The 25,580-nt window shown below is 44.1% G+C and overlaps 1 protein-coding gene across 1 annotated transcript in view; it reads right to left on the minus strand.

The window, feature by feature from the left end:
* Positions 1-25,580, minus strand: part of MIPEP (mitochondrial intermediate peptidase) — a 110,384-nt gene that overhangs the window by 75,353 nt on the left and 9,451 nt on the right. Inside the window, exons 6-10 of the mRNA XM_053312457.1 lie at positions 24,749-24,931; positions 22,726-22,882; positions 20,111-20,159; positions 19,513-19,573; positions 18,190-18,242 (exon numbers count right to left, since the gene is read on the minus strand). Of these exons, the coding sequence (XP_053168432.1) occupies positions 18,190-18,242; positions 19,513-19,573; positions 20,111-20,159; positions 22,726-22,882; positions 24,749-24,931 (503 nt within the window). The remainder of the gene's footprint in view (positions 1-18,189; positions 18,243-19,512; positions 19,574-20,110; positions 20,160-22,725; positions 22,883-24,748; positions 24,932-25,580) is intronic.

Below are 25,580 nucleotides of genomic sequence, written 5' to 3' on the forward strand. Positions count from 1 at the left end.
CCGGTAGATTCTTCAACAAACAGGTTCCTGATACACCCTGAACATACAATTCATTTGTCATTCATGATCCTCACCTGCCTTTTCTCTTCACATGCCTGTGCTAACAGCTGAATATAGCATAATTCTCTCATTTCTATGCTGCTAATATTCAATAAATGATAGGTTGTAGTAATAAACCATTGGCAAGAGCAACAAACAGTGAACCAAGGGAAAGAGATTCAACCATCAGCTAATCATCTAAGCATTAAAAAAAAAAGATCAGAACATTTTTATCATCAAGCAATAGCTGATTGTCAGGCAATTTCTTTGTTCCAGTATGAAGAACAGCACACAGGATACAGCATGCCACTTTCCAGTGGTTGACAGTTTCATTGCTGATAGCTATATATATTAACAAATTTCATACACCAGATTCTTCCAAGTCTCTGCTTTCCATGGGCAAAAACTTTGCACATTATATCAAGATCAGCATTACAATAAAAAAAGTTTCTTTCCCATAATACAGTACATAAGAAGGTGAATGGAGTTTTTATTATGAAAAAGTACAAAGCAAGTACTAATAAAAAAAATGATTAATCAAAGAGGACATCAGTTTATTTGATCTGAAATTCTGTTTTGCATTAAAAGGACGAGCTGTAAGGGGAAATCCAAATACCTCAATCATACAGCATTTGATTCACCAGTACTATAAAAGGCAAGAGACCAAACCAGCTGCTCTAAACAAGGTTAAATGGTACAATAAGGTTTGCTCATTATTCTTCACGAACAGCACAATTCAAACAGTAAAGATTGCAATAAACAGCGATAGATGTAGTTTGTCATTATAATTCCTAAATCTACATGGCTTCATTGACTAAATAAAATGCAGGCATCTAAAAACGTTTCCATTAAAAGCACATTTGTAAAGATGCTAAGGCTGTGTTAGAGATCATCACTTCCTCTCTTTTATTCAAAATGCTTTTGATAGACCAAGCTATTACGAGAAAGCATTAGTGTTACTCTATATAGCACTTAGCTATTCAGAACAGAGACTATTACAAATTATCCACTTAACAAGATTTATTGTAGCATTCTTTAACCACAATGTATAAGACAGGGGTGTGCTGTTAATAAGACAATGTCTCCTGGCCCCACAGCCTCTGAGGGCCCCTCCGGCGGCGGCGGCGCCTAGCTCCATTGCGCACTGGGGCAAGAAGCAGCCAGCCGGTGAGGAATCTTAGCCCTCCAAATCTAACTCCACACCGGCAAGCAAGCGAGCAAGCAGCGCACACTACATTGCCCAGGATGCCTCAAAAAGCTCCAGGCATGCTCAGTGTCTGTCCTGTCAGCTGCACAGCATGGCAGCAGATGTAGTTTACAAAGCTCCTCTGCATCCCGTAGGCTGGCTGGCGGGAGGAAGGGAGAGAGAGGAGGCGGGTCTGAAAGCTTGGAAAGTGCGTGCGGGTTGGAAATTTTTCAAGTTATTGTGGCCTGCTGCTGCTCTGCCCAAGTGGACGGCACCGACTCTTGTAGAGCAGGAGCAGCAGCTGCTGCTTTTGCTGTCATCCACGGTCGCTCCCCTCCATTACCCCAAGATATTGGGATCAGTCTGTGAAGCCCTCCTTGACATTTCTTTCCCTGTCTCCAAGGGAGTAACCTTGATAGCCTATAGCAGCTGGAACCCCACCCACCCCAAAAACCCTGCTGCTTGGGGAAGACTCAATGGCAGGAGCCATTGAGGGGATATGTATTAGCAGCTCGATCGATTGATTGAACAAGGCTGCATGATCAACCAGAAACAAATTTGGAACTTCACCATTAGTTCGACAGTGTTTCCCCTGAGATCATAGTTCTGGCAGTGAACTATATAACTATATAAATATAGTTATGTTTATAACCATATATTTATAGTTATAAATATAACTATATAAATATTCACCATATTCATATTGGGGATGTGAGTGCACTATATATTGTGGTGTGTGTGCACGCGCGCACACACACAGCAGCGAGGGCCCAATTTAAAATCTCGTCTCCTGGCCCACTACAACCTTGGTATGCCCCTGGTATAAGAGAAAGGAGACAGCATTGTGTTGTCAATAAAATGTAGAAATATATGTTTATTACTTATAATGGAACAAAGTACTGGGCTTTTTTTCCCTTTTTCTTTCAGCATTCAGTGTTTTGCTATTTTGTTTTAAACAACCAAAATACTGGAAAACATTAAGCTAGAAAAAAGACTCATTTTAGATATACAGGTGAAACTCGGAAAATTAGAATATCATGCAAAAGTCCATTAATTTCAGTAATGCAAATTAAAAGGTGAAACTGATATATGAGACAGACGCATTACATGCAAAGCGAGATAAGTCAAGCCTTAATTTGTTATAATTGTGATGATCATGGCGTACAGCTCATGAAAACCCCCAAATCCACAATCTCAGAAAATTAGAATATTACATGGAACCAAGAAGACAAGGATTGTAGAATAGAACAATATCGGACCTCTGAAAAGTATACAGTATACTGTGCTTGATTGGCCAGCAAACTCGCCTGACCTGACCCCATAGAGAATCTATGGGGCATTGCCAAGAGAAGGATGAGAGACATGAGACCAAACAATGCAGAATTGCTGAAGGCCGCTAATGAAGCATCCTGGTCTTCCATAATACCTCATCAGTGCCACAGGCTGATAGCATCCATGCCACGCCGCATTGAGGCAGTAATTGCTGCAAAAGGGGCCCAAACCAAGTACTGAATACATATGCATGCTTATACTTTTCAGAGGTCCGATAGTGTTCTATTCTTCAATCCTTGTCTTCTTGGTTCCATGTAATATTCTAATTTTCTGAGATTGTGGATTTGGGGTTTTCATGAGCTGTACGCCATGATCATCACAATTATAACAAATTAAGGCTTGACTTATCTCGCTTTGCATGTAATGCGTCTGTCTCATATATCAGTTTCACCTTTTAATTTGCATTACTGAAATTAATGGACTTTTGCACGATATTCTAATTTTCCGAGTTTCACCTGTACAAGATTGCCAGTCAAAGAACATCTTTCCCATGCCAGTCAACTAGATTTTGATACTCTTTACTCATTTATCACATTTTGTATCCTAGCCTTTTTCCAAGGAGGAAAGAGCTATGTATATGGGGTTAGTCCATTTCATCACAATGATACCAAGAGATAGGTTAGAATAAGAGATATTGCCTGTCCCAAGACCACCCACGGAGCTTTATGGATGAATTGACATTTTGAACATTGGAAATGCAGATCTCCTTGGTTCGAGGCCAACACCATAACAACTACACAACACTGGCTCTCTTCTGTTTAGGATTGCAGTACTAAAACCCAACTTTTCTCCGTGGCATAATTTATTACTTAAGGGAAAATGTTAGCAAGATTAAGTTCATCCCAATCCTATGCATGTCATCTCAGAAGAGAGTTCGGCGGGGCTTACTTTCAAGTAAATATTCACTGAATTGCAGACTTAGTTGCTAAAATGCGGATTCCGTGGCAGCTATGACTAACTGAGAAATAATATACTACAGTTATTTCTAATATATATTTCTAACAACAGAGCTGCACAACTTTGGCCCTCCAGCTATTGTTGGACTACAAGTCCCTTCTTCCCTAGCCACAGCGGCCAATGGTGGTGATGGGAGTAGCAGTCCAACAACAGCTGGAGGGCCAAAATTGTGCAGCTCTACACTTAAATGTAAGAAGACTGTGTGTATATTTTATTATATGTAAACATGAGACAAGTTATGACTTGTTTATGGTTGGTGGATGATCCGGCAGTTGTTTATCATCTTTGTGTTGCAAAAATTCTCTCTCCTAAATACTTTGTCATTTTTAAAAAAATACATTTTGTATAAGCCATTTGTACCCATCTTTCGACTTTAAAAACCCTCAAGACATGGAAGCATACATATTTCAGACTTCTGCATTTTACATCTGTTAAAATGTGCATGGATGTGCCTATTTTGTGTGAATTAAGATTAAAAAAATAACCAGCCAACACAAATGTTAAAGGACAGAAAGTACTACTTAATTAAAAAAAATACATTTCTAAGCATAAAATGCAAACTATATTGCTACTGTCTGACCTAAGAGCTAATTTTTTCTCCCCAAAAGAAAAAATTTTGCAAAAAAAGAGCCTCACAGAAAGACAACAGATTGATGTAGGAGCTCCTCCTGCTGTTTAGACTTCAGAAACACTACTGTTCAGAGGCTCGGATCCAAAGATCCTGCTGCATAAGTATAAAACACTTGTACTTAGGCAGCTGGTGTGAGGATTGCCTATTTGCACCAGTCCTCCATCTGCAGCCCCTGAAGACTGGCTCTAGAGAGTTGGGAGACCCTCCAGAGTGGCTTTTCCAGGACCTGCAGATGCACAGAAGATAGGACAAGATGGAAATAGGCAGATATATCCTGTGCACATGCCTTCTGTTCACATAGGAGGATCTTTGGATCCAAATCATACCATACTTTGAGGGGCGTAACTATAATAGGGCAAGGGGAGACAGCTGTCTGGGGGCCCAGTGCCTTGGCCCCCCCCCAGAGGCAAGTCACATGACTGACTCCCCCAGCCGCGCACCCATCCGGGCTTCTAATTTAGGATGATGTTCTATTGTGGCACATAGGTGTTTTATATCTATCTATCAAATTTTTACTATGCTTTTTTTTTACCACTATTCAGCCTCATTTAAGATCTCTTTACTTCATGAGCTGAGCTTCAGTGGCGGCGGGGGGGGGGGGGCGCGGATTTTAAAATCTTGTCTCTGGGCCCACTCCAACCTTGCTACGCCCTGACTTAGACATTAAATGCCAACACAAAATCAGGGCCAAATACATTAATAAAGTTAAATACTTTTCATCATGTATTGGTTCAAGTCAATGACTGCATAGCAACCTTTTGCTCAGAGGAAAGATATTCCAGATTTTCAAACTGACTTAAGTAGCTGCTGGAACATTATTACTGCTGGTACATTAAGCTGTACAAGGAAATCTGAAGAAGCATTATGGAGGTAGCTAGTAAAAGACTGCCAGAGCAAGTAGCAGATTCAAGAAGCCATAGCACAGTCGTCATTTTTAAACAGCATACATTTTTTCTTAAAGAACCCGACCATATTCTCCTTCTAGGTGAATCTCCCCAAACGGCAGAGTTTTGCTTCTGGCAAAATTTATTTCCAAGAAGTATGCTTAACATAGCCTTTGTAGTTATATTCTTTTTGTACTGAATGACGAGTCCAATTGGCTGACATTCTAATGAAGGATGCATGCTTCGAGGGACTGCGGGGGTGCAATGGGAGCCCTCACACAACTCCTCCTTTCCCCTTGTCGACTTCCCAGCACAACAAGCACTCCAGATGGGCTCTGCAAGATCAAAAACACATCGCAACATGTTCGTGCAGAGCCCTTCTGGAGTGCGAGCAGCGCTTGGAGATCTAATGGCTCTGGTGCAACTGTATGTACAGGGGGGGAAGGGGAGTTCCAAAAGAGCTCCTGGGGTGCCTCTGCAGTACGGGGGGGGGGGGGGGGGCTCAAAGCATGCTTGCTTCATGAGGACATCAGCCACTGACTGCAGTTTGCTATGGTGAAACACAATAAGAAATTAATCACAGTATCATTTTCTTATAATAGCAAAAGATACCATAATACTCCTTTTTAAGGATCAATTCAGCTTTGTAATGGGAAATACATCATCATATTTAACATACACATTGGGCTGATACAGACAACAGAACAAATCATGGTTTCTTTAGTCACAAACACTACCTGAAGCCTACTGAGCCCACACATTCCCCCTTCTCTCCCAGCCCCTGTTAAGCCACAGCCAGGGACGGTGCTAGGAGTTCTGTTTCCCCCTTCAATCTATAAATCGGCACCCCCATCCCTCATCAGTATTAATGGCAGGCTAATACCACCCCCCACTCCCCAAACTCCTTTACAAAAACCAGGTTGCTTACCTGCAACTTATGGTCTCTGTGTGGATCCATGGTCACTCACAACTGGGACTTCTGCGCCTGTGCAGGAGGCCCACGGAAGAATCTATAGCTCCATTTAGGAGCTCTCCGGCCCTTTAAGGTGTAGTAATATCGGAGCCTACAAAGCCAGCTGTAGAGTGCCTCCCTCTTTGGTTCCTGAATCGGCCTCTGCAAAGGGACTGATGACATTGAGAGACAGAGAAGAAAGCAGACAAGCCACAACAGCACAGGTAAGTAAAACAGTTCATGTCAAGCTAGCAGAGGGCTGCATGGGTGTTGTGAGTGACCATGGATCCCCACATAGATCTTTACAGGTAAGCAACCTATTTATCTCTGTAGGGATCCATGGTCCCTCACAACTGGGTGAGTGACTAGCTCCCGTAAAAGCAGGTGGGTGCTAGTGGTTACAGTAGTTTCTTTAAAACCACACAACCAAAATTGACCTCTGAAGCAAAATGCAAGTCCACAGTGTAGTGACAGACAAAAGGCAGGTCCAAGGACCAAGTGGCAGCCCTGCAAATGTCCTTCAAACAAATGCCCGCTGTGCATGTGTGCTGAGGTAGTCATAGACCTAATGGAATGCACCCAAATTTTGGAGGATGGCTGAACGCCTTGCTTCTTATAATGGAATAAAATCAGTTGCACTAGCCAGCTGGACAATCTTTTGTCTAGAAATGGTGAAACTTTTACTAGCTTCTGCATAGGAGATGAACAGTTTGTTAGAATGCCTTCATGCGATCCAGGAAATAAAGGAGACACCTGCGGACATCTAGGGTGTGCAAAGAACTCTTGAGAGGCACAGATGGGTCAAAGAAGAATGCAGGCAACACAATGTCCTGATTGAGATGAAAGTCTGAAACAATCTTAGGGCAAAACGCAGGATCCGGACACAGGACCACCTTGTCCAGATAAGATTTAGTATATGGGGAATCAGCCCTTAGAGCCACGAGTTCACTTACACGTCATGCAGATGTGATGGCCACAAGGAAGGCAGTCTTTAGGCACAGCAGCTTCATGGAGGCTGACAACAGGGGTTCCAAGGGGGCCTCCGTAAGCATGGGCAGTACAAGTGAGATACTCCAAAGTTTAACTGGTGCCCACACAGGCGGAGTAAAGCTTGTTAACTCCTTTAAAAAAATGTTTAGAGTCAGGGTGAACAAAAACCTACTTGCCGTCCCAGCCTGGGTGGCGAGCCAAGATGGCAGCGAGCCAAAATGGCAGCAACATGAAGGGAGGTGTTGGAGAGGCCCAAACTCTTGAGGAAAGCAAGGTAGAGAAGTATTTGGTGGATTGAAGCCAGGAGTGGGCGAAAGCCCTTAGCAGATGCATAGGATGGTAAACGCTTCCATTTACACATATAGCCCCGTCTTGTGGAGGCCTTTCTCTCATCTAACAGGATATCGTCTAGAAGTTCAGCTTCCACGCTGTTAGAGAGAGGGTCCGAAGGGCATGGTGTAGGACCAGACCCCCGTCTCTTGTGAGGAGGTCCCATTGAGGTGGATGGCGAAGGTAAGAGTCATTGCATAGCTGAAGAATAGCCAGGAACCAGGGTTGCCTGGGCCATCAGGGGCAGACCAGGATGCACCATGTGTGCTTTTGAAGTATCTTCCCCAGCACTCTGGACATTAATGAAAAGAGTGGGAAGAAGGAATAAAGCCTGACCTTCCAGGAGAGAGAGAGTATAAGTTGCAGGTTGAACAACAGGGTAGACTTCTCTCTAGCCTTGATAACCTAGTCATCTGGAGAGGGGAATACAGAGATGCCCCGTACACGCAGATAGGCAATGACAGCCTCCATGCACTTAGTGAGAACTTTAGGTGCAGTACAAAGGACAAACAGGAGCACCTTGTACTGGTATGCCCTTGTGCCCAGGCAGAAACATAGGGACTGGCCATGCCAAGGCCTTATGGAGATGTGGAAGTAGACGTCCTTTAGGTCTAGGGACACAAACCACTCCTCTTCCCACAACAAAGGGAGAATGGACTGTAGGAAGATCATGCAAAATTTGGAAGATCTGACAAACTTGTTCAACTCCCTCAAGTCCAGGTTGGGATGGATCCCACCATCATGTTTAGTAACCTGGAAGTATCTGGAATAATAGCTGGAATGCATAGAAGAAGATGGAACTGGTTCTATGGTGTCTTTTTGGAGCAGCGAAGAAACCTCTTCTTCAGGGATAGGAGCTGAGTGGGTATATTTTATGCTAGCATGGTCGGGCAGAGAGTCAAATTCAATAGCATAGCCACTGGCCATTATGCACAACACTCAGGTGTCTGATGTCACTTGACACCAGGAAAGGAGCGAGACTGATAGAGGCTGAGGTAACGGGGATAGATACTTCCAGTTAAAAGGACTGTTTGGATTGGTCCTGAGGCTTCAATTTCTGTTGGCCCTTCGAGTGCTGATAGAAGGGGCATCTAAAGCACTGCCTAGAGAGACCCTCGTCTGAAATCTCCTCTGTCTTGGGAAGGTCTGGGCTGGTACCGCTCTTTGTAACTAGGGCGATACCTGTGCTGGAAGGATGAAGCTTGAGACTGAGCGAAAGTCTTAGCGGTATATCGAGACTTTTTCAATTTCTCCATTGCTTGTCTGTGTCCTTCGAGAAGAGGCCCTTGCTGTCGAATGGCAAATTTTCAATTTAATCCTTCATGCCTGGCTCCAGAGGCGTGCACCTGAGGCAGGCAGGGCAATGGAGAGCAACTGACCCAGCCAGCACTTTGGACTCTGCTTCTGTCAGGTGCTTGGCTGTACTTAGGTGCTGCCTGGTAAGACCAGCAGACTTGGAGAGCATCAACAGGAATTTGGACTTAAAGGGCTCAGGAAGATCAGCAACGTCCTCCTTCAACATGTCCCAGAGGAAGTAGTTGGCCAAGTAGTTGGCAACCTTAAGGGAAAGGCAAGCAGAGGAGTAGGACCTCCTCACCATAGAGTCCAGTTTCCGGCCCTTCTTATCCACTAGTGCTGAATGTTTCTGTGTGGACTTTGCTTGCAGCGTGCAGTCCACCATCAGCGAATTTGGTGCCGGGTGTTTGAACAGAAATGGGAAAGAAGCCTCTTGAACCCAATACAGATTCTCCATCTTTTTACAAGGAAGAGTGGATGTCACTGGGGCAGACCAAGCAGCTTTGGAAGCAACGACCAGAGCTGGGAGCATGGGCAACACAATAGGGTGAGCTACAGTTGTGGCAGAACAATAGCCATAAACAGGATCTTTGATTGTGTCCTCAGGAAGGGGTGACTCCAAGCCTAAAGCCCTCGCCTGTATTTTCACCTGGTAGGATTTAGTCTCTTCCATTGGAGAGTTAGATGGTTGGTTTGCCCCGTTATCATCTGGTGATATGCCCGGTGGAGCTTTCGAGAACTCAGAGTCAGGATTGGACACATAAGAAGACTCCCCATAAGTATCAGGATCCTCAGGTAATGGAGTACTGGGGCAAAGACCCTCAGGATGAACAGGCTGTGCAGGCACAGACGGTATCACAGGAGCTGCAGGACCTGGGGGCCTCCAGGAGGGCAGGAGCTGGGGGAAGTGCAGGCACAGATGGGAGCTCAGGCACAGGTGATACTGGCAGTACAGGTGTAGGTGGCGGAGCCCTGGGCATTCGCGTAGCAGGCCTCAAAAGTGCAGCCAGCATGGCAGTTTAAAAGGCTCAGCAGGATCCAGAGCAAAGGGTGTTGGAAGAGCCTCCCGGAAACAATCAATTCCCACAGCCTATATTCTTGGAAGTCATATGGCAATGCTGGGGAATTGTAGAGAGAGCATGAGCAGAAACAATCTCTTGCCCTCAAATGCGATGGATCAAATGCCCCTGGGGAGCAGCTATAGTCCAGGTGGTTGCTAGGAACATTGAAGGCTGAAAAATAGAAGCGCTCCCCTCCAGGACACAGCCAATGGGCACGGTGGACGGGCCACCCATAGGGGTCTTAGGAATAGGCAGAGCTGAGCTGGGTTTGTCAGTGTCAAGAACCTGGGACAAGGTAAAACCTTTGAAAGTAGAGCCTGAGGGTGTTAAGTTAGCAGAGCCAAGTAGGAGTTCCAGTTCCTTCCAGAGTAGGTTTGCCAGCACTGGAGAGTCCAAAGAAAATGTAGCTGGCTGCAATGGCGAAAGGCGGAGAGGAGACTGGGCAGGCGTTGAACCATGGGAGGTGATGATAGGCAAAGGTGGAGCCAAACGAACAGGCAAGAGATGGAGAGAGCAGTCATATCAGCACTGGGGCTGAAGACATTGACACTGGTGAAGGCAAGTGATTCGGGTCCAGAGCAGCAGATATCAATGCTGAAACATGAGGTACAGGCGTTGAAAGCATTGAACGCCTTGAAGCAGGAGTCAACACCAGCGAAGTCGATGCCAAGCGTGCAGACGTCAATGAATGTCCCAGTGTGCTTAAGCTCCTCAATGCCAAGGGGGCCAGAACTCAAGCTCTCGCCAAACACTTGGAAGAGGATGAAAGCCGAAGAGAAAATGAGGTGGCCACCTGCACCATGGAAGGCGGCGGATCTTGGTGGAAGATGAAGCCAGTGGCTTAGGCGTCAAAGTTGGCACCAAGTGCAACTTCGACAAAGCAGAGAGCATCGAAACTGGTGTCAAGGTCGCAGCATGCTTCTCACACATTTTGTGTGACTCTCTCATGCATGAGCGGTGTTGGTCATGCTTATGTTTCCAGGAGTGCTCTCAGACTCTCTCCACAGGCTTCTTAAAGTCATCACTTGCAGGTGCGGAGGACATTGATGGGGTCGGTGCTGAGGTGGGCATCAACAGCACCAAGAGACTATACAGCACCATTTTCGGCACCGGGCTCAGCCTTGGAGTCCCTGGATGGAGAATGTTTTCATACAAAGCTGCTTTCAGTAGTAGTTCCCTGCTTAAATGGGTCTTTTTCTTAAATGACAAACAGACCCTGCATGTACTGGTATTATGACTATCCCCCAAACATATGAGGCAGACAGCATGGCCGTCAGAGGAGTGCATAGTGCTCCTGCAGGTCGCACACCTTTTAAAACTTTTTAGGAGCAGACATAGTCCAAAAAACTATCCGAGATCAGCCAGATTGGAGATAAAATGTCAAGTCCAGAAACACAAGTCAGAGAGTAGTCAAAAACGGTCAAAGTCAAACAATGCAAATAGAGCATTAAATCCATGAGACAGAAGAATAGTCAAAAACCTTAGTAAAAATAGTCAAAAACCAGAAGAATAGTGTGTGTTTTTTTAAAGCCACCAACCTGGATGGCTTTAAGAGGGGTTTGGATAACTTTATGGAGGAGAGGTCTCTCATTGGCTACTAGCTGGAGGGCTACAGGCCACCTCCAGCCTCAAAGGCAGGATGCCTCTGAGTACCAGTTGCAGGGGAGTAACAGCAGGAGAGAGGGCATGCCCTCAACTCCTGCCTGTGGCTTCCAGTGGCATCTGGTGGGCCACTGTGTGAAACAGGATGCTGGACTGGATGGGCTTTGGGCCTGATCCAGCAGGGCTGTTCTTATGTTCTGTTAAAAATACAGTCCAGATCAAAGCACAGGAGAGTCAGATAAAGAGTTATCAGAAAAACAGTCCAAGTCAAAACAAAGAAAACAGTTCAAAAAACAATATTCACTTTCTCACCAGAACGAGGAAACGGGAGCAAATCCTTCACAAGGCAGCAGAAGCGGTGGACAAGAAGGAACTGAAGAGGAAGGCCTCTACAGCTGGCTTTGTAGACTCCAATATCACTATGCCTTAAAGGGCCGGAGAGCGCTTAAACTGAGCTATAGATTCTTCCGTGGGCCTCCTGCACAGGTGCAGAAGACCCAGTTGTGAGGAAGCATGGATCCCTACAGAGATTTCTCAGTTTGTTCAAACGATGCTACTATTTCCTCTTCAAATCAAATGTGTAATAAGAAAGTTGCAGTGAAGGGGCGAATGCATAATCGGAATTTTAAAAAGTACTGAGCATAAATAATTAGCATCATATGAACAGGCTGTCATAGTCCAAGGGTTAATGTGGGTATTCCAGAGGCATCTGCTTAACTACTGTGCGAAACAAACTGCTGGACTTGGTGGATCTCTGGTCTGTTCCAGGAAGGCTCTTTTTATGCAGCAGGCTGAACTAAATTACCTTTGTGATGCATCATATACATGTGTGCGCATTAGCCTGATAAGCCACATTGCCCATTTATAGATTCTGGCCAATGGAAGGCAACATTAAGCAGCCAGTTTGCAATGGTCTGGACAGAGATACCACATTCGGACCTGCAGTGAGTCTAGGTCTAAACCTGGGGATTCTAGGTCTAAACCTGTTATTTTCCGGGGATTCTCAAGCCCTAACACTCAGCACAGGGGATGGCAGAAATGAGGACCTGCTCTTTCTTTTTTATACCACAGTTACAAGAGCTAAAGACACCTCATGATGAAATTAACAGCAAACAAGTTTAAGCCAACCAGTTGGCTTTATATCTGAAAAAAATAAAAATGATCGCTTCCACAATTGCTATAAAGGAAGGACTAACAACACTTGCTAAGAAGAGGAATATTAACAGCCTTTATTTGTTTATATTTGAATTTATTGACTGCTTTTCTGCCCAAGGACCCCTGCAAAATGGCTTAAAATTGCAAACAATTAAAAATTTATTCTGCATAATAAAATTCAGTACAATAAAGTTAAATATGTAATAAATAAAACCTTACCCCAAAAATCCCTCAGACTAAAAACAAAAATGAAACACCGCTAGTCAAAAACAACAGCAAATATCCTGGCAGCAATCTAGCAAGGAAAAGTACAACTATTAAATTTCAAAGACCCGTCAAAATAACATACTCTTTACCAGATAATGAAAAGCTGATAGTGAAGTACCCAGACCTGCTACTTGTGACAGGGACTGCTCAGTTCTTCTGATCCCTAAATCACTTAAGAAGAGTCCAAAGTACTAAGTCAGGACAGGACCTCCAGAAATCCTAGAGACAACAGTGGGATTGACTCTCCTGCTCTGACTGCAGCACGGACGCAGGAGCCTATTGCAAAACTACGGGCACGACAGTGGCGCACCTAGGCAAGACCTAAAGGGTTTTGGAGGGCCCCCCACTCCACATGAGGCCCCCCACCGCCACAGCAAAAGAAGCTACAATGCATTATTTCTTACATCAGAACATTTTGCATGAACAAATCTGCCACTTAAATTAGTTGAATGAACCTAGCAGAATACTCCACAGCCTTCCATTCTGGAGGGGGAAAGTGCATAAAAAAGCTGCTTTCTTCTCCTCCTTTTCAAAAGAAGAGGTGTGTTTTTACAAGGCTAGAATATGTATAAAACTTATATGGCTCTAACACTCCCCTCTCCATGCCCTCCCTACCCCTCTTCGGAAATCGGAAAGTCTCTTTGCTAGCCTGCTTAAAGAATGTTATTCAGAGTCAAAAAAGAAAAACCTGTGAAGGACATTCTTGACTACTTGAGTGAAAAAGTTGTGTTTTCTACAGTAGAGGGAAGCAAAGCAAAATAAAACAAACGAGTCTAAGGAGAGGAAGAGGAAGGGGTGGGGGAGAGAAAGAGGGGGCAGCCTCCGAACAGACAGCAGTGCTCTCGTGTTCTGTCTGGGTGGAACCCTCCTCAACTGCTGCTTTGGACACAGGCTGCACAAAGGGTGGAAGGATCAGGCTTAGTTTCGGGTCGCTGCCCTGAGGCCTTGGTGGAGGGGAGGGCTGATCCAATACCTGCTTGGCTTAACTCAGCATATATTTCCTCTTTTCATGCTAACTTGTGCCCCAAATACCCGGTCACCGGCTGCTGCGGAGCTCTGCTCAGTCAGCTCCCAGGAAGACTGCTAGGAGGAGGACGGGAGCTTTTCGCTCGTGATAGGCTGAGATGGGCTGGCTGACCACAAGCAATAGGGAGCCCGTTGATCTGCTTTGGGGAAATCCGAGTTCCTCTGTGGAGGCAGCCTCGCCTCGTGCGCTGTGCCTCTGCCTGCAGAAGAGCCTCCCTCACTCCACATGTTTGCATGCTGGTGCGATGGTCCTACCTTAGAGCACATGCTGTGCTCACAGTGACACTGCACAGGCACGCCTGAAGTCGGGCTCAGAGGACGGTGGACAGGTGGGTTGCTGCTTTGGCCCAGCCTCACCTGGGCCAAACAGCTCTTTCCCTCACTTGCAGGAGGGAGCTGTGTCACTCATGCGAGGCAAGATCGGGTAAATCCGACCTACCCAATCTTGCCTTGCAAGAGTGATGCAGTGACAGGGGAACAGGTGATGGGAGAAAGGCAGTGCAGTGGGGGGATGGGAGCAGCACGCCCCCCCCCCCCCCGGTCGGCGCCCCCCTGCAATGCAGTCCACGCTTACCGTGTTGCGCCGGACCTGGCCACAGCTCTGAAGCTTGTCCAAACCCAGGAGCTGTGGTTTAACTATGGTTTACAAACCCAGTTTCAACTTCTGATTTGTAAACCACAGTTAAACCACAACTCCAAGGTTCAGACAAGTCACACAGCTATGATTTAAACAAACTAGGATCTCCCAGGTACACAAACTGGAGGCAAGAAGAGGGGAAAGCATGCAGGTGGAAGACTCTGGGTCATGTTCACATCCAAAGAAACCATAGATTATTAGGTTATCTGAACCAGCCCATTGTCTAAGTTATAGCTTTGACATGCAGATTACATATTAGTTTAGCAAATATATATGACAAGTACTATCTAGGAAGCCACCTAATGGCACAGTAGGGAAATGACTTGACTAGCAAGCCAAAGGTTGCCGGTTTGAATCCCTGCTGAAACATCTATATCGGGCAGTAGCGATATAGGAAGGTGCTGAAAGGCATTATCTCATACTGAACGGGAGATGGCAATGGTAAATCCCTCCTGTATTCCACCAAAGACAACCACAGGGTTCTGTGGTCACCAAGAGTCGACACCGACTTGATGGCACACTTTACTATCTAGGAACAAGCTAAATCTTCTAATTTGGAAAGTTATTAATTGCAGGTCTATCCATACCATTAATGAAATCTATCAAATAATAGGGGAGTTTAAGGTCTTGTTTTCCCAGTTACACAACACAAGTTTCAAGGAGGGTGATCAGAGCCCCATCCCTCCACAGAGAAAGGAGGGGTGTGCCATATGGGTAGATCCAGCACTGTTTCACTTGCAGAATTGAAAAGAATGCATAAATAGAAAATGTGTGGATGCATATGTGGTTCTGATGCAAGCCCAGGAGGGGTGAGGAGAAGGGACATAGAGGCAATAATTGCTACAGTGATGTGTAACCCTATGAGTGTAGCCCCCTGCTGGAGCACAAGGACAGATGGATTTTTTTTTGGCGGGGGGGACATTGGGGGTTACTGTATTGTTGATTTTGAGGTGAGAACTGGACTGAGGGAAGAGAGAAGGAAATAGGGTGGGGCAGGGGAGGTTGCTTACCTGTAACAAGCGATCTCTCTGGTGATCCATGTTCCTCACAACTGGGTGAGTGACTAGCACCAAAGATGGAGGTGGGTACTAGCGTGTTAAAGCACTTCTTTTAGAACCACCCCTCCGAAGCTGGCCTCAACAGCTGAGCGGAAATACATAGCATAGTGCTGTGCGAATGGCAGGTCCGAGAACATGTGGCAGCCTTACAGATGTCAGCCATACTGATCCTGGACATGTGGGCAGCAGACATTGTCATGGCCCTGGTGGAAGGGGCCCGGACTCTGGCTGGAGGCTGGAAGCCTTGTTGGTTGTAGCAGGAAAAGATGATTTCTACTAGCCAGTTTGAGAGTCTTTGCCTGGAAACTGCAGACCCCTTGTTGGAACCAAAACAGGAAATGAACAGTTTACTAGATCTCCTAAAGGATTTTGTCCAGTCCAGGTAGTAAAGGAGGCATCTACGAACATCCAAAGAGTGCATGGAACATTCTAGAAGCGTAGAAAGGTTAACAAAGAACGTAGGTAGTCTTGATTGATGTGGAAGTTAGTAACTATCTTTGGAGGGAAATTGGGGTCAGGGAGGGTGAAGCACCATCATGCCCATGTAGAATTTTGTGTAAGGAAGGTCAGCCTGTAAGGCAGGGAGTTAACTAACTAGCCTAGCTGACATAATGGTCACTAAGAAAATAGCCTTAAGGGAAAGGTGATTCAGGGAAGGAGTTCAAGAGCTCAAAGAGTGTTTCAGTGAATGAAGAGAGCACCAGAAGCAAACACCATGGTTCAACAGGTTCTCTCACTGCAGGGTAAAGTTATTAATACCCTTAAGAAAATGCTTAGAATCCGGGTGGATGAAGACTGAGCAGTCATCCCACCACGGGTGGTGAGCCAAGATAGCAGCTAGGTGTACTTTCAGTGAGGTGTTGGAAAGACCTTCCCTTTGAAGGGGGTCAAAGCCACATGCTGAGGCATGGGATGTGAAGCATCTCCTCTTAAAAATTTAATTTTTTTTTGGTGGACACCTTCCTCTCATTGAGTAGGATTTGGTCTGGATGTTCAGCCTCCATGCCATCACGTTGAGCATTCCCAAGGTGTGGTGAAGAACTTGACCGGATTCCCGAGATAGTAGGTCCTTTCTCAATGGTAGGCGATTGTGTTGACCCTTGGACAGACTTAGGAGCCGAGTGCTTCCTCCCCGATTTAGATTGTAGAGCACAATCCACAACAAGCGAATCCAGGACTGGATGCTTGAATAAGGAGGCGGGAAGCTTCCTGCACCCTATAGAGGCTCTACAACCTTTGAAGTAGTAGTGGAAATAACCAGGGCATCCCATGAGACCTTTCTCCACCAACCAAAACAGGTAGCACGGGCAGAGCTGCTGGTTGGTCAGTTGTAGTGAATGCAAGGAAATCATAAATGGATGAATGGCGATGGAATATGCAGAGAAGAGACAACTACCTCTCTTGACATCAACTTCAATGTTGACTCTGTGGAATGCCAATGCTTAGACACAGGCTAATCTGGAAGGCTCAAGAGATTGCGCTTCTTTTTCTTATGGGCATGACAATCATCCTTGTCCACACTGGATTTTTGAGGGTTAAGTCATGGGGGTGTTTAGAGAAGCTCAATATCGAAGCAGTCAAAGTTCCCAATATCAACAGTCAAGGGTTGATTGGAGTCAGGGTTGATGACATTGACAGACTTGGACTCAGTGGTCAGAGCATGGACTCATAAAGAGCAGCTCTGAGCCTAAGTTCTCTGCACTTTCTTGTCTGTTTGCTGAACGAAAGGCAGATTTTACTAGCATTCCCACTGTGGTTATCCCCTAAACATATTAGGCATTCATCATGCCTGTCAGAGGATGGTAAAATACCTCTGCAGGTCTTATAGCACTTGAAAGTTTTACTGGCATCCATGAGGCGAAGAGAAGTGGGCCGAGTCAAAACCAGAAAAACCACTGAGTCACCAAGTTTAAGTGGAGATCCAAAAGGGGTAGTCATGGAACAGGTTGGAACAAAAAAACCCAAAGCACAAATTGACTAGTTTAGAGGGTGATCTGTAGAGAATAGTTAAGAGAACAGTCCAAGTCAAACCAAAACAGTAACAAAAGTGAGGGAAACGGGAGCAAGAACCTTCGCATTGCAGCTAGCATGGCGGATGAGATGGAACTGAGAGAAAGGCTCTCTCCCGCTTATATTTTAATGAAGGCTGTCCGCATGCCTCAGAATACCAGAGAGCACCTATCGGAGCTATGGATTCCTCTGCAGAGCTATTGCACAGGCACAGAAGACCCAGTTGTGAGGGAACATGGATCACCTCAGAGATCATTTAAGTTCTGGAGAGAGAAGATTAGAGTGAGAGAAAGAAGACAAGCAGGAAAACAACATCAGCACTCTTCAGGAGAAGAGTGGACTGAGGGACAGGTCTGACCCAAATGAATTGTTGGACTCTGGGGGTTTTCCACTGAATGTGTGAGTGAGGGATATGTTGTAAACTACATATGTACTCGAATCATTTTTATCATTTCTTCCCTTTCCTGCCCCTCCTTTTGTTCTCAGTTCTGGTTATATAGATTTGAATGTAGCTCACTGGATTCCTATCCTTACCCGTGACAGAATTAGAGTAAGACTCCATCACACTAGCCTGAGGTTTCACTGTATTATTCCTCACCCCTCCCAGACCTAACTGAGCTCGGGCCCTAACATCTCATTCACAACTGGAGAGGTGCTGAATGGAAAGGTGAGGGTGAAAAACGTATACAACTTTAGTAACTGAAAACTCAGGTAGTTTTACAATACAGGTAAAAGAGCTAGAAGCAACAGTTGCAAAGGAAGGCCACAAAGCTTACCTCTCAGCACGTAGGACACCACTGTAGTATGGGTGATCCCAAGGCATCAATTTCTGAAAACACAAGGATCAAAGTTTTCAACCACATAACAGAAATCAAGTGGTGCAAGTCAAACACAGAGCTCTCTCTCCAGAGCAACAGTTCTGTAATAATTATGGTCATCATTATTTAGTGGCTCTCACACCTGCTTTGTAAGCTTACAAGTCAGGCTACTGTAACAGAATGCATTTGACAGTAGAACACGGTTTTATGTTTTCAAATGTATATGCTGCTTTATAGTAAGTGCCTTGACAAATTTACTTTGGATCTAGGAGCCAGTCCAAAAATGAAGGAGTCTGACATAGGATTACCAGATTTAGTGATGAAGATTTGAGGGTGGGAGATGAAATGTTCAGGACTTAGCTGACCAGGACTGGTTGTACTCAGACCTTAGACATTTTTTCAGGAAAAGAAAGGGAATGTACATTCCCTGTGATTTGCAGGTAGTACAGGGGCTCTGGATTGATTAGGTCAGACATGAAAACTAGGAGCCTAGCCTTCTCACCTTGTCTGATGAATCCAGCAGCACTCCTGACTCTAGCTCCAGGTCAGGACCTCAGCTCTAGGAACTGACCGCTGGGACCTTAACATTGCTGGGAACAGCTACCTTAACACTGTTAAGATAACACCACAGATTCTCGGCCTGGTTCCAGGCACAGCTGCTCATGGCCTAACGTGGTGCAGACAATTTCAAAACACTGCCACTTTCCTTGAGCTTTCCAGACAGGAATGTTCAAAGTTTAAGTTAATATAAATAATGTGATCCGATGACATTAAGACTGACACTTGTATTCATTTAACAAAACATGATTAAGTGTATTTAAAGTCCAAAATTTTACGTCATTCATGAGGCAGAGTTATGAAAACAGTTGTGCAGCAATACAGTGATGGGAAAGGGCAAGGATTAGGATCAAAAGCATTGGGGCTTGCCAATTTATAGGCTACTCCATGTGATTTTTCAAATTTGATCTCTTCCTTTCCAACCCTGCATAAACAAACTGAACATAATGTTTAATATGAGATTAATTAATACTCAAGAGAGCACATTACATTTTCCTTTTAAATCTTGGCTATTACATAAATCACTGTGTTTAACTCAACAGCTTCCTTTTAGTGTTCAGTTTCCCTCAGAGAAAAGTCTTTAAACCCAACAATGGTATAACATGAAGCCAAAAGGAGGGGGGCGAGATTACATCAACATATCACTGACATTTTAGAAGCTATTTTCTCAAATTAATTTCAACTCATTCATATTATTAGAAAAATTCACAATATATAACTTACTGATTTGATAGGATTCACTCTTGTTTTCATCCCTTCCATCATTTCAAAATCATTTAGTGTTCTACAAAACAATTTCACCATTACGTTTTGTAAAAGAACTTGTGGATAAACATGCCGTACAATTACTGGCAAATTATTTGTCCATTATACAAAATATAAATAATATTCCAGAAGAAGCTGTTTCTCTTTTCTTTGTTATTTATTTATAATTTATTATTTATTTAAAATATTTATACCCCGTCCCCCGGTACACTACTGCTCGGGGCGGCTCACAATAAAATAGATACAATGCAAAATAAAAGTTATTTTCAAACTTTTCCATTAAGTGGAAACACTTAGCAATATGGAGAAAGTATCTGGTAGTATTCCTTCTTCCCATCACTGAAAAATAATTATGGCAACTTGTACACTTCTAATTTCTTAACATGTAACTGATAAGACTTAACTCTTTATAGAACTAAGTAATACTTTTAATGAAGATCTGCACACACAAAAATTAGTAAGGAAGCCAAGGACATTTTAAGATGTCCCATTAAGGTTTCTGATTTAAGGCAAAATGTTATCCTATTCAGTAAGATTAAATGAAAAGCAGACTCACCGCTGGGATAACCTATCTGAAAGCTTTTCAAGAAATTGCATTACTTTCTCTAAAAAAAGAGGATGGAATAAAAAAGCTATAGGTTCACTATACAAAAGGAACATTTAAGAAATAACATACATACAACCATCTCATTAAGATAATGTAATGATACATAATTCAGAAGTGAATGATACTATAATGGAAAAAGGCTAAACATCGTATCCACCTATTTTTAGTTATCAGAGCCATGAACAAAATGAAATCTGAAAATACTGATGTATATTTCTCAGTGTTTGCAGATACTAATTGTAGTGACCAGCCTCCCCACCCCAATAAAGGTAACAGGATGTGAACCCCTGTCCTTGACCGACAGGCTGGCAACCCCAGGACTTGACCAATCAGTCCACAGGTGGGTGGGACAGGAGAGCTGCTGGGAACAAGAAGCAGGATGTCTGTGTGGAGAGTGCAGAGGGGAAGTGACCAGCATGGAGGCTGCTCCCACATGTGACTCTGCAGACCCTTGAAAGACAGGGTTGCAGGAGACTTGACCAGGCCAGGATTGTGGTGAGTGTCAAGGGGAAGGAAGCCAAGGCTTGGTGGCTTCGGAAACTAGCATAGGGAAAAGTGTGTTTACAAAGACTTTGCATTAGCAGTTAAATTTCTTTTCTTTGTGCTTTACATTCCTAAATATCTGTTCTTTGTAACTGAATAACTAAGATTTCAATGTGTGCTGCCTACAAAAGATATGGGCATTTTGACATTCTTGCAATCCAAGCTAAGCATTTTTAAGTGTATCTAAAATGTGACTGCCTCAGATGAACTAGTCTGCAGTAATTGAATTAAAGATTTTTCTCTGTTCTTTTATTTTTACAAGCCTCTCAGAGTTAGTTATTAACTCAGCAGGAGAAGAGGGGGGCAGAAAGGAGAGTCTCTAGTGCAAAGCATCTCCCAGAGGTCAGCAAACTATCATTAGCTCTCACCACATGTAGGCATACACATGGGGAAGAAGTTGTTTTTATACCTGCCTGTTAGCAAGGGGAAGCAAAGTGAAAGGGGAATTTCAGTCACTCAAGCCCCATTAAGGAAAGCTTTTTAAAGTGACTTGGTGGCAGCAATTTAATCTACCAGGAATACAGAATAGTTATATGAGAAGCACACTCAGACAGCTCAGCAGGGATGAGTCAGCAATCATTCCCCTCATGCGAACTGGTCTGAGTAAAAAGGCTATTGTTCCTTACACTAATGAAAGATCATTCTGAGCCTCACATAAACCACAAGTAGTTATAAACTGAATTTTAAAAAGATGTCTGAGAGAAAAAATGATTATCACTGTTATAAAGATGACTGCTTTCCTTCATGTCTGGAAATTAATTGATAGCTGTTAAAATGCAATGCAAAAGTTTACATTCTAAATTAGATCATGGTTCTCAGCCTTTTTAAACAAGTATACCCCTTCTGTTGCAAACCTTCATCTCAAGTCCCCCATACAGATTTTTAGGGTCAGTCTGTCTATATACGCACACACAGATTTAAATGTGTTACAGTTATGAAACAGGCTATTCCAGTCATTAGCTTACATCCAGCCTAGATTACTCATGAATACTACCATTGAAATCAATGAGACATGTCCTATTAATTTCAATGGGAGTTCTCAGTGCTAATTTTCTGAAGCCTGTCAGTCAGGCTGAGGACAGGGATATACTGAGCTTCAGCATGTAGCCAGCCAATTAGGACTAGATCTTCACCCTTCTCCATCCCCTTCTTCAGTGGACAAAGTAAGCTGGTGATCTTCAACTGGGGAACAAGTAGCGCTGCTCCAATGCGGGGAGGCAGGAGGATTCCAAGTAATCCCTGAGAGTCCTTCAAATACCCCTGGGGCTACTTGTCCCCTCTGTTGGGAACCCCTGAAGCAGATCATTCACTGGAACTATTGAACAACAGGGAACAAATTAAGTGGGAAAATCTGCAACAGGTCCAGCAATAATGAACATAATAATTAACAGATCTATGAAGGGACAGCATTACTCCAACAAGACTTCTCTGGGACTTACTGCCACATGAATTATACATAACAGTTGACATGATGTGGAAACTTAAAGCAGTACCATTGAAATTATGAGGGAAAAGTTAGGCAACGCCTAACTTGTCCTTTTAATTTCAATGAGACTACTCAGAGTAATTTTCCTTTATGTCAGCTGTTGTGTTTAACAAGATGTAATTTGCATGACGCTTTTAACATTACATAAAGTAATATGTAAATGCCCTGAAGCATCACCTTAAGTGGAGCAGCAGGGAAATGCTTGACTAACAAGCAGAAGGTTGCCGGTTTGAATCCCCACTAGGACTATATCGGGCAGCAGTGACATAGGAAGATGCTGAAAGGCATCATCTCGTACTGTGCGGGAGGAGGCAATGGTAAACCCCTCCTGTATTCTACCAAAAGAAAACCACAGGGCTCTGTGGGCACTAGGAGTCAAAATCAACTTGACAGCACGCTTTACCTAAATGCCCTGAAAAGGAAATCCACTTTAGTTAAAGTGCATTACTATTATGTATAGCAACAATCTCTACAGGCAAGATTTATCCCCAGCCCTTGCAGAATCCCCTCCTCCTTAAATCTACATGAATACTACCTGGAGTTTTGGCCATTGTTCCCTGAAGAGCTCGATGAGCAAAAGTGTCATATCCAACTAACTGGGCCAGGTGGTCTCTACTGGTAAGCAGTTCCTCTAAACAGTGCAATTGTTGAGCATTCGGGTACAGGAAAACCTTGTACGCTACTTCACGAACCTAATGTTAATTCAAATGAAAAACAATGAATGGACAAGGATCAAAGCAAAATGGCATCTCTATTAAAACCTCTTACATATGACCCGCTTCATACAAGATTGAGTCAGATCAAGGTTCAGAGACACAGGTTTGCTGCCATGACATGTAGTTTGGGCCTGACGCATCTCATTTTCTGTATGATGCAGGCTTTCTTGTGAGGCATCCTGCACAAATTATTTTCTGCTCATTGTAATATGGAACACAGATACAGGTTATAAAAATATTTCTTACACATTACTGGAATGCACTCCCTGCTGAAATAAGAGCCTCCCTGTCTCTGATAACTTTTAAGACGGAAGTTAAGACACATTTGTTCACAAAGGCTTTTAATTAGACTTACAGCTTTTAACATTAGTTAAAATGTGTACTAATCAAGATTCATGCACCGATTCGAAGCATAACTTTGGCACCATTAAAGGTGGGGAAAGCAGGTCCGTACCTGCTCCCCCTCTGCTCGACACTGCTTCCTGCTGCGGGGGACCCCCCCCCCGCACCCCCCGCGCCACCATGGCAGCACACACATGGCCTCCACTCATGCGCGGCAGCCATTTGCATGGTCAGCAACCATGCTGACCACACAAATGGCCTCCGCACATGCGCAGAGGCCATCTGCGTGCTGCTGTGGCACCTAGAGGGGTGCTGGGGGCACACTGCCAGAGCAGGAAGCAGCGTTGAGCAGCGGGGCAGCAGATACAGACCTGCTCTCTTCACTTTTGAAGGTGCCCGAGTTGAGCTTCGAATCATAAGAACAGCCCTGCTGGATCAGGCCCAAGGCCCATCTAGTCCAGCATCCTGTTTCGCACAGTGGCCCACCAGATGTCTCTGGGGAGCCCATAGGCAAGAGGAATGTGCATGTCTTCTCTCCTGCTGTTGCTCCCCTGCAACTGGTATTGAGAGGCATTGTGCTTCTGAGGCTGGAGATGGCCCACAGCCACCAGACTAGTAGCCATTGATAGACCTGTCCGCCATGAATCTGTCTAAGCCCCTTTTAAAGCCATCCAAGCTGGTGGCCATCATCACATCCCATGGCAAAGAATTCCATAGATTAATTATGCGCTGTGTGGAAAAAGTACTTCCTCTTGTTGGTCCTAAATTTCTCAACCTTCAGTATCATGGGATGGATGACTCCTTGTTCTAGCGTTGTGAGAGAGGGAGAAAAATTTCTCTCTGTCTACCCTTTCCACTCCATATGTAATTTTATACACTTCAATCATGTCTCCCCTTAGTCGCCTCTTTTCCAAGGTAAAGAGCCCCAGATGATATAGCCTAGCCTCATAAGGAAGGTGTTCCAAGCCCTTGATCATTTTGGTTGCCCTCTTCTGCACCTTTTCCAGTTCTACGATATTAAGATACAGTGACCAAAGCTATACACAGTACTCCAGATGTGGCCATACCATAGATTTGTATAAGGGCATTATAATATTAGCAGTTTTATTTCCACTCCCCTTCCTAATGATTCCTAGCATGGAATTAGCCTTTTTCATAGCTGTCATGCACTGAGATGAAACTTTCAATGAGCTGTCCACGATGACCCCAAGATCTCTCTCCTGGTCAGTCACTGACAGCTCAGAACCCATCAGCGTATATGTGAAGTGGGGGGGTTGCCTCAATGTGGGGTTTTTTTGTGCCAATCGCTGCATGAATCTCAATTTGTGCACATCCCTAGTGCTGAATTTGAAATTATTTGTATGTTTTAATACTTTTATTTGAACTGTTTTATTGTGAACCACCCAGAGATACAGGTTTTGGCAGTATATAAATATATTAAATAAATAAATACCCATATACAACATATATGATGCTAGAGTATACTTAAAATATACATACCAGATCATCTGGACTATCTGCACTGAGACTGCTGATTTGGGCATAATTGCCTTCAACTGCAAAGTTACAACGAATGTGTTCTGGCAAAATGTGCTTATCAACCTTGTTTGGAAGATGAGATCCCATGAGAAATTCATTACATAAATCCAGTAGCTTGACATTGAGATTTACTGCCCTCTTACGCTATATATGGGAATACAACAAAACAAACATTTATTTAATTAATTTATTTATTCAATTTCTATCCAAGAATGGCTCAGGGCAGTTTACATCAAAAATACACTTTACATCAAAAATATGGTTTAAAATAAAGTTTCAAAAGTTTTTAATTTTTTTCGATAGTTCATAGGAAGCTGTGACATGGGAGAAATGAATTGGTACAGGCAGTCACCAGGAATATTCACAAGTAATTTTATATACAGGTGAACCCTGTCATCCACGGGGGTACGATTCTCCACTACAACTGTGGACAATGGAATCATAGATAACAGGGCATTGTAGCAATGGGAAAGTGTGGGGGTTATGTTCCTGGAGGCTGGATAAACGGGCAAAAAATTGAAAACAAACCAGGGGAAATGCAAAATAAAGTGCCCTGCTGTGCTCCACTGGTCTCCAGCTGTTCAGGAATGCCCCCCACCCCAAGTCCAAAATCCATCATTTTTCCGCAAAAAATCACAGGGAAAACTGGGTGATTGTTTTTTAAAACAAATGATTCACAAATAGTTCTCCTCAAATGGTGGCTGGAAATTACCTCCGAGGTCATTTCAGGCCTCCCTGAACCTGCAGAAACACAAATTTAACCCTTTGTGAATCCTCCTCCCCTCCGCCCCAT

Source organism: Hemicordylus capensis, chromosome 3 (genome assembly GCF_027244095.1).
Source record: "Hemicordylus capensis ecotype Gifberg chromosome 3, rHemCap1.1.pri, whole genome shotgun sequence".
In the NCBI taxonomy this organism is placed as follows: domain Eukaryota; kingdom Metazoa; phylum Chordata; class Lepidosauria; order Squamata; family Cordylidae; genus Hemicordylus; species Hemicordylus capensis.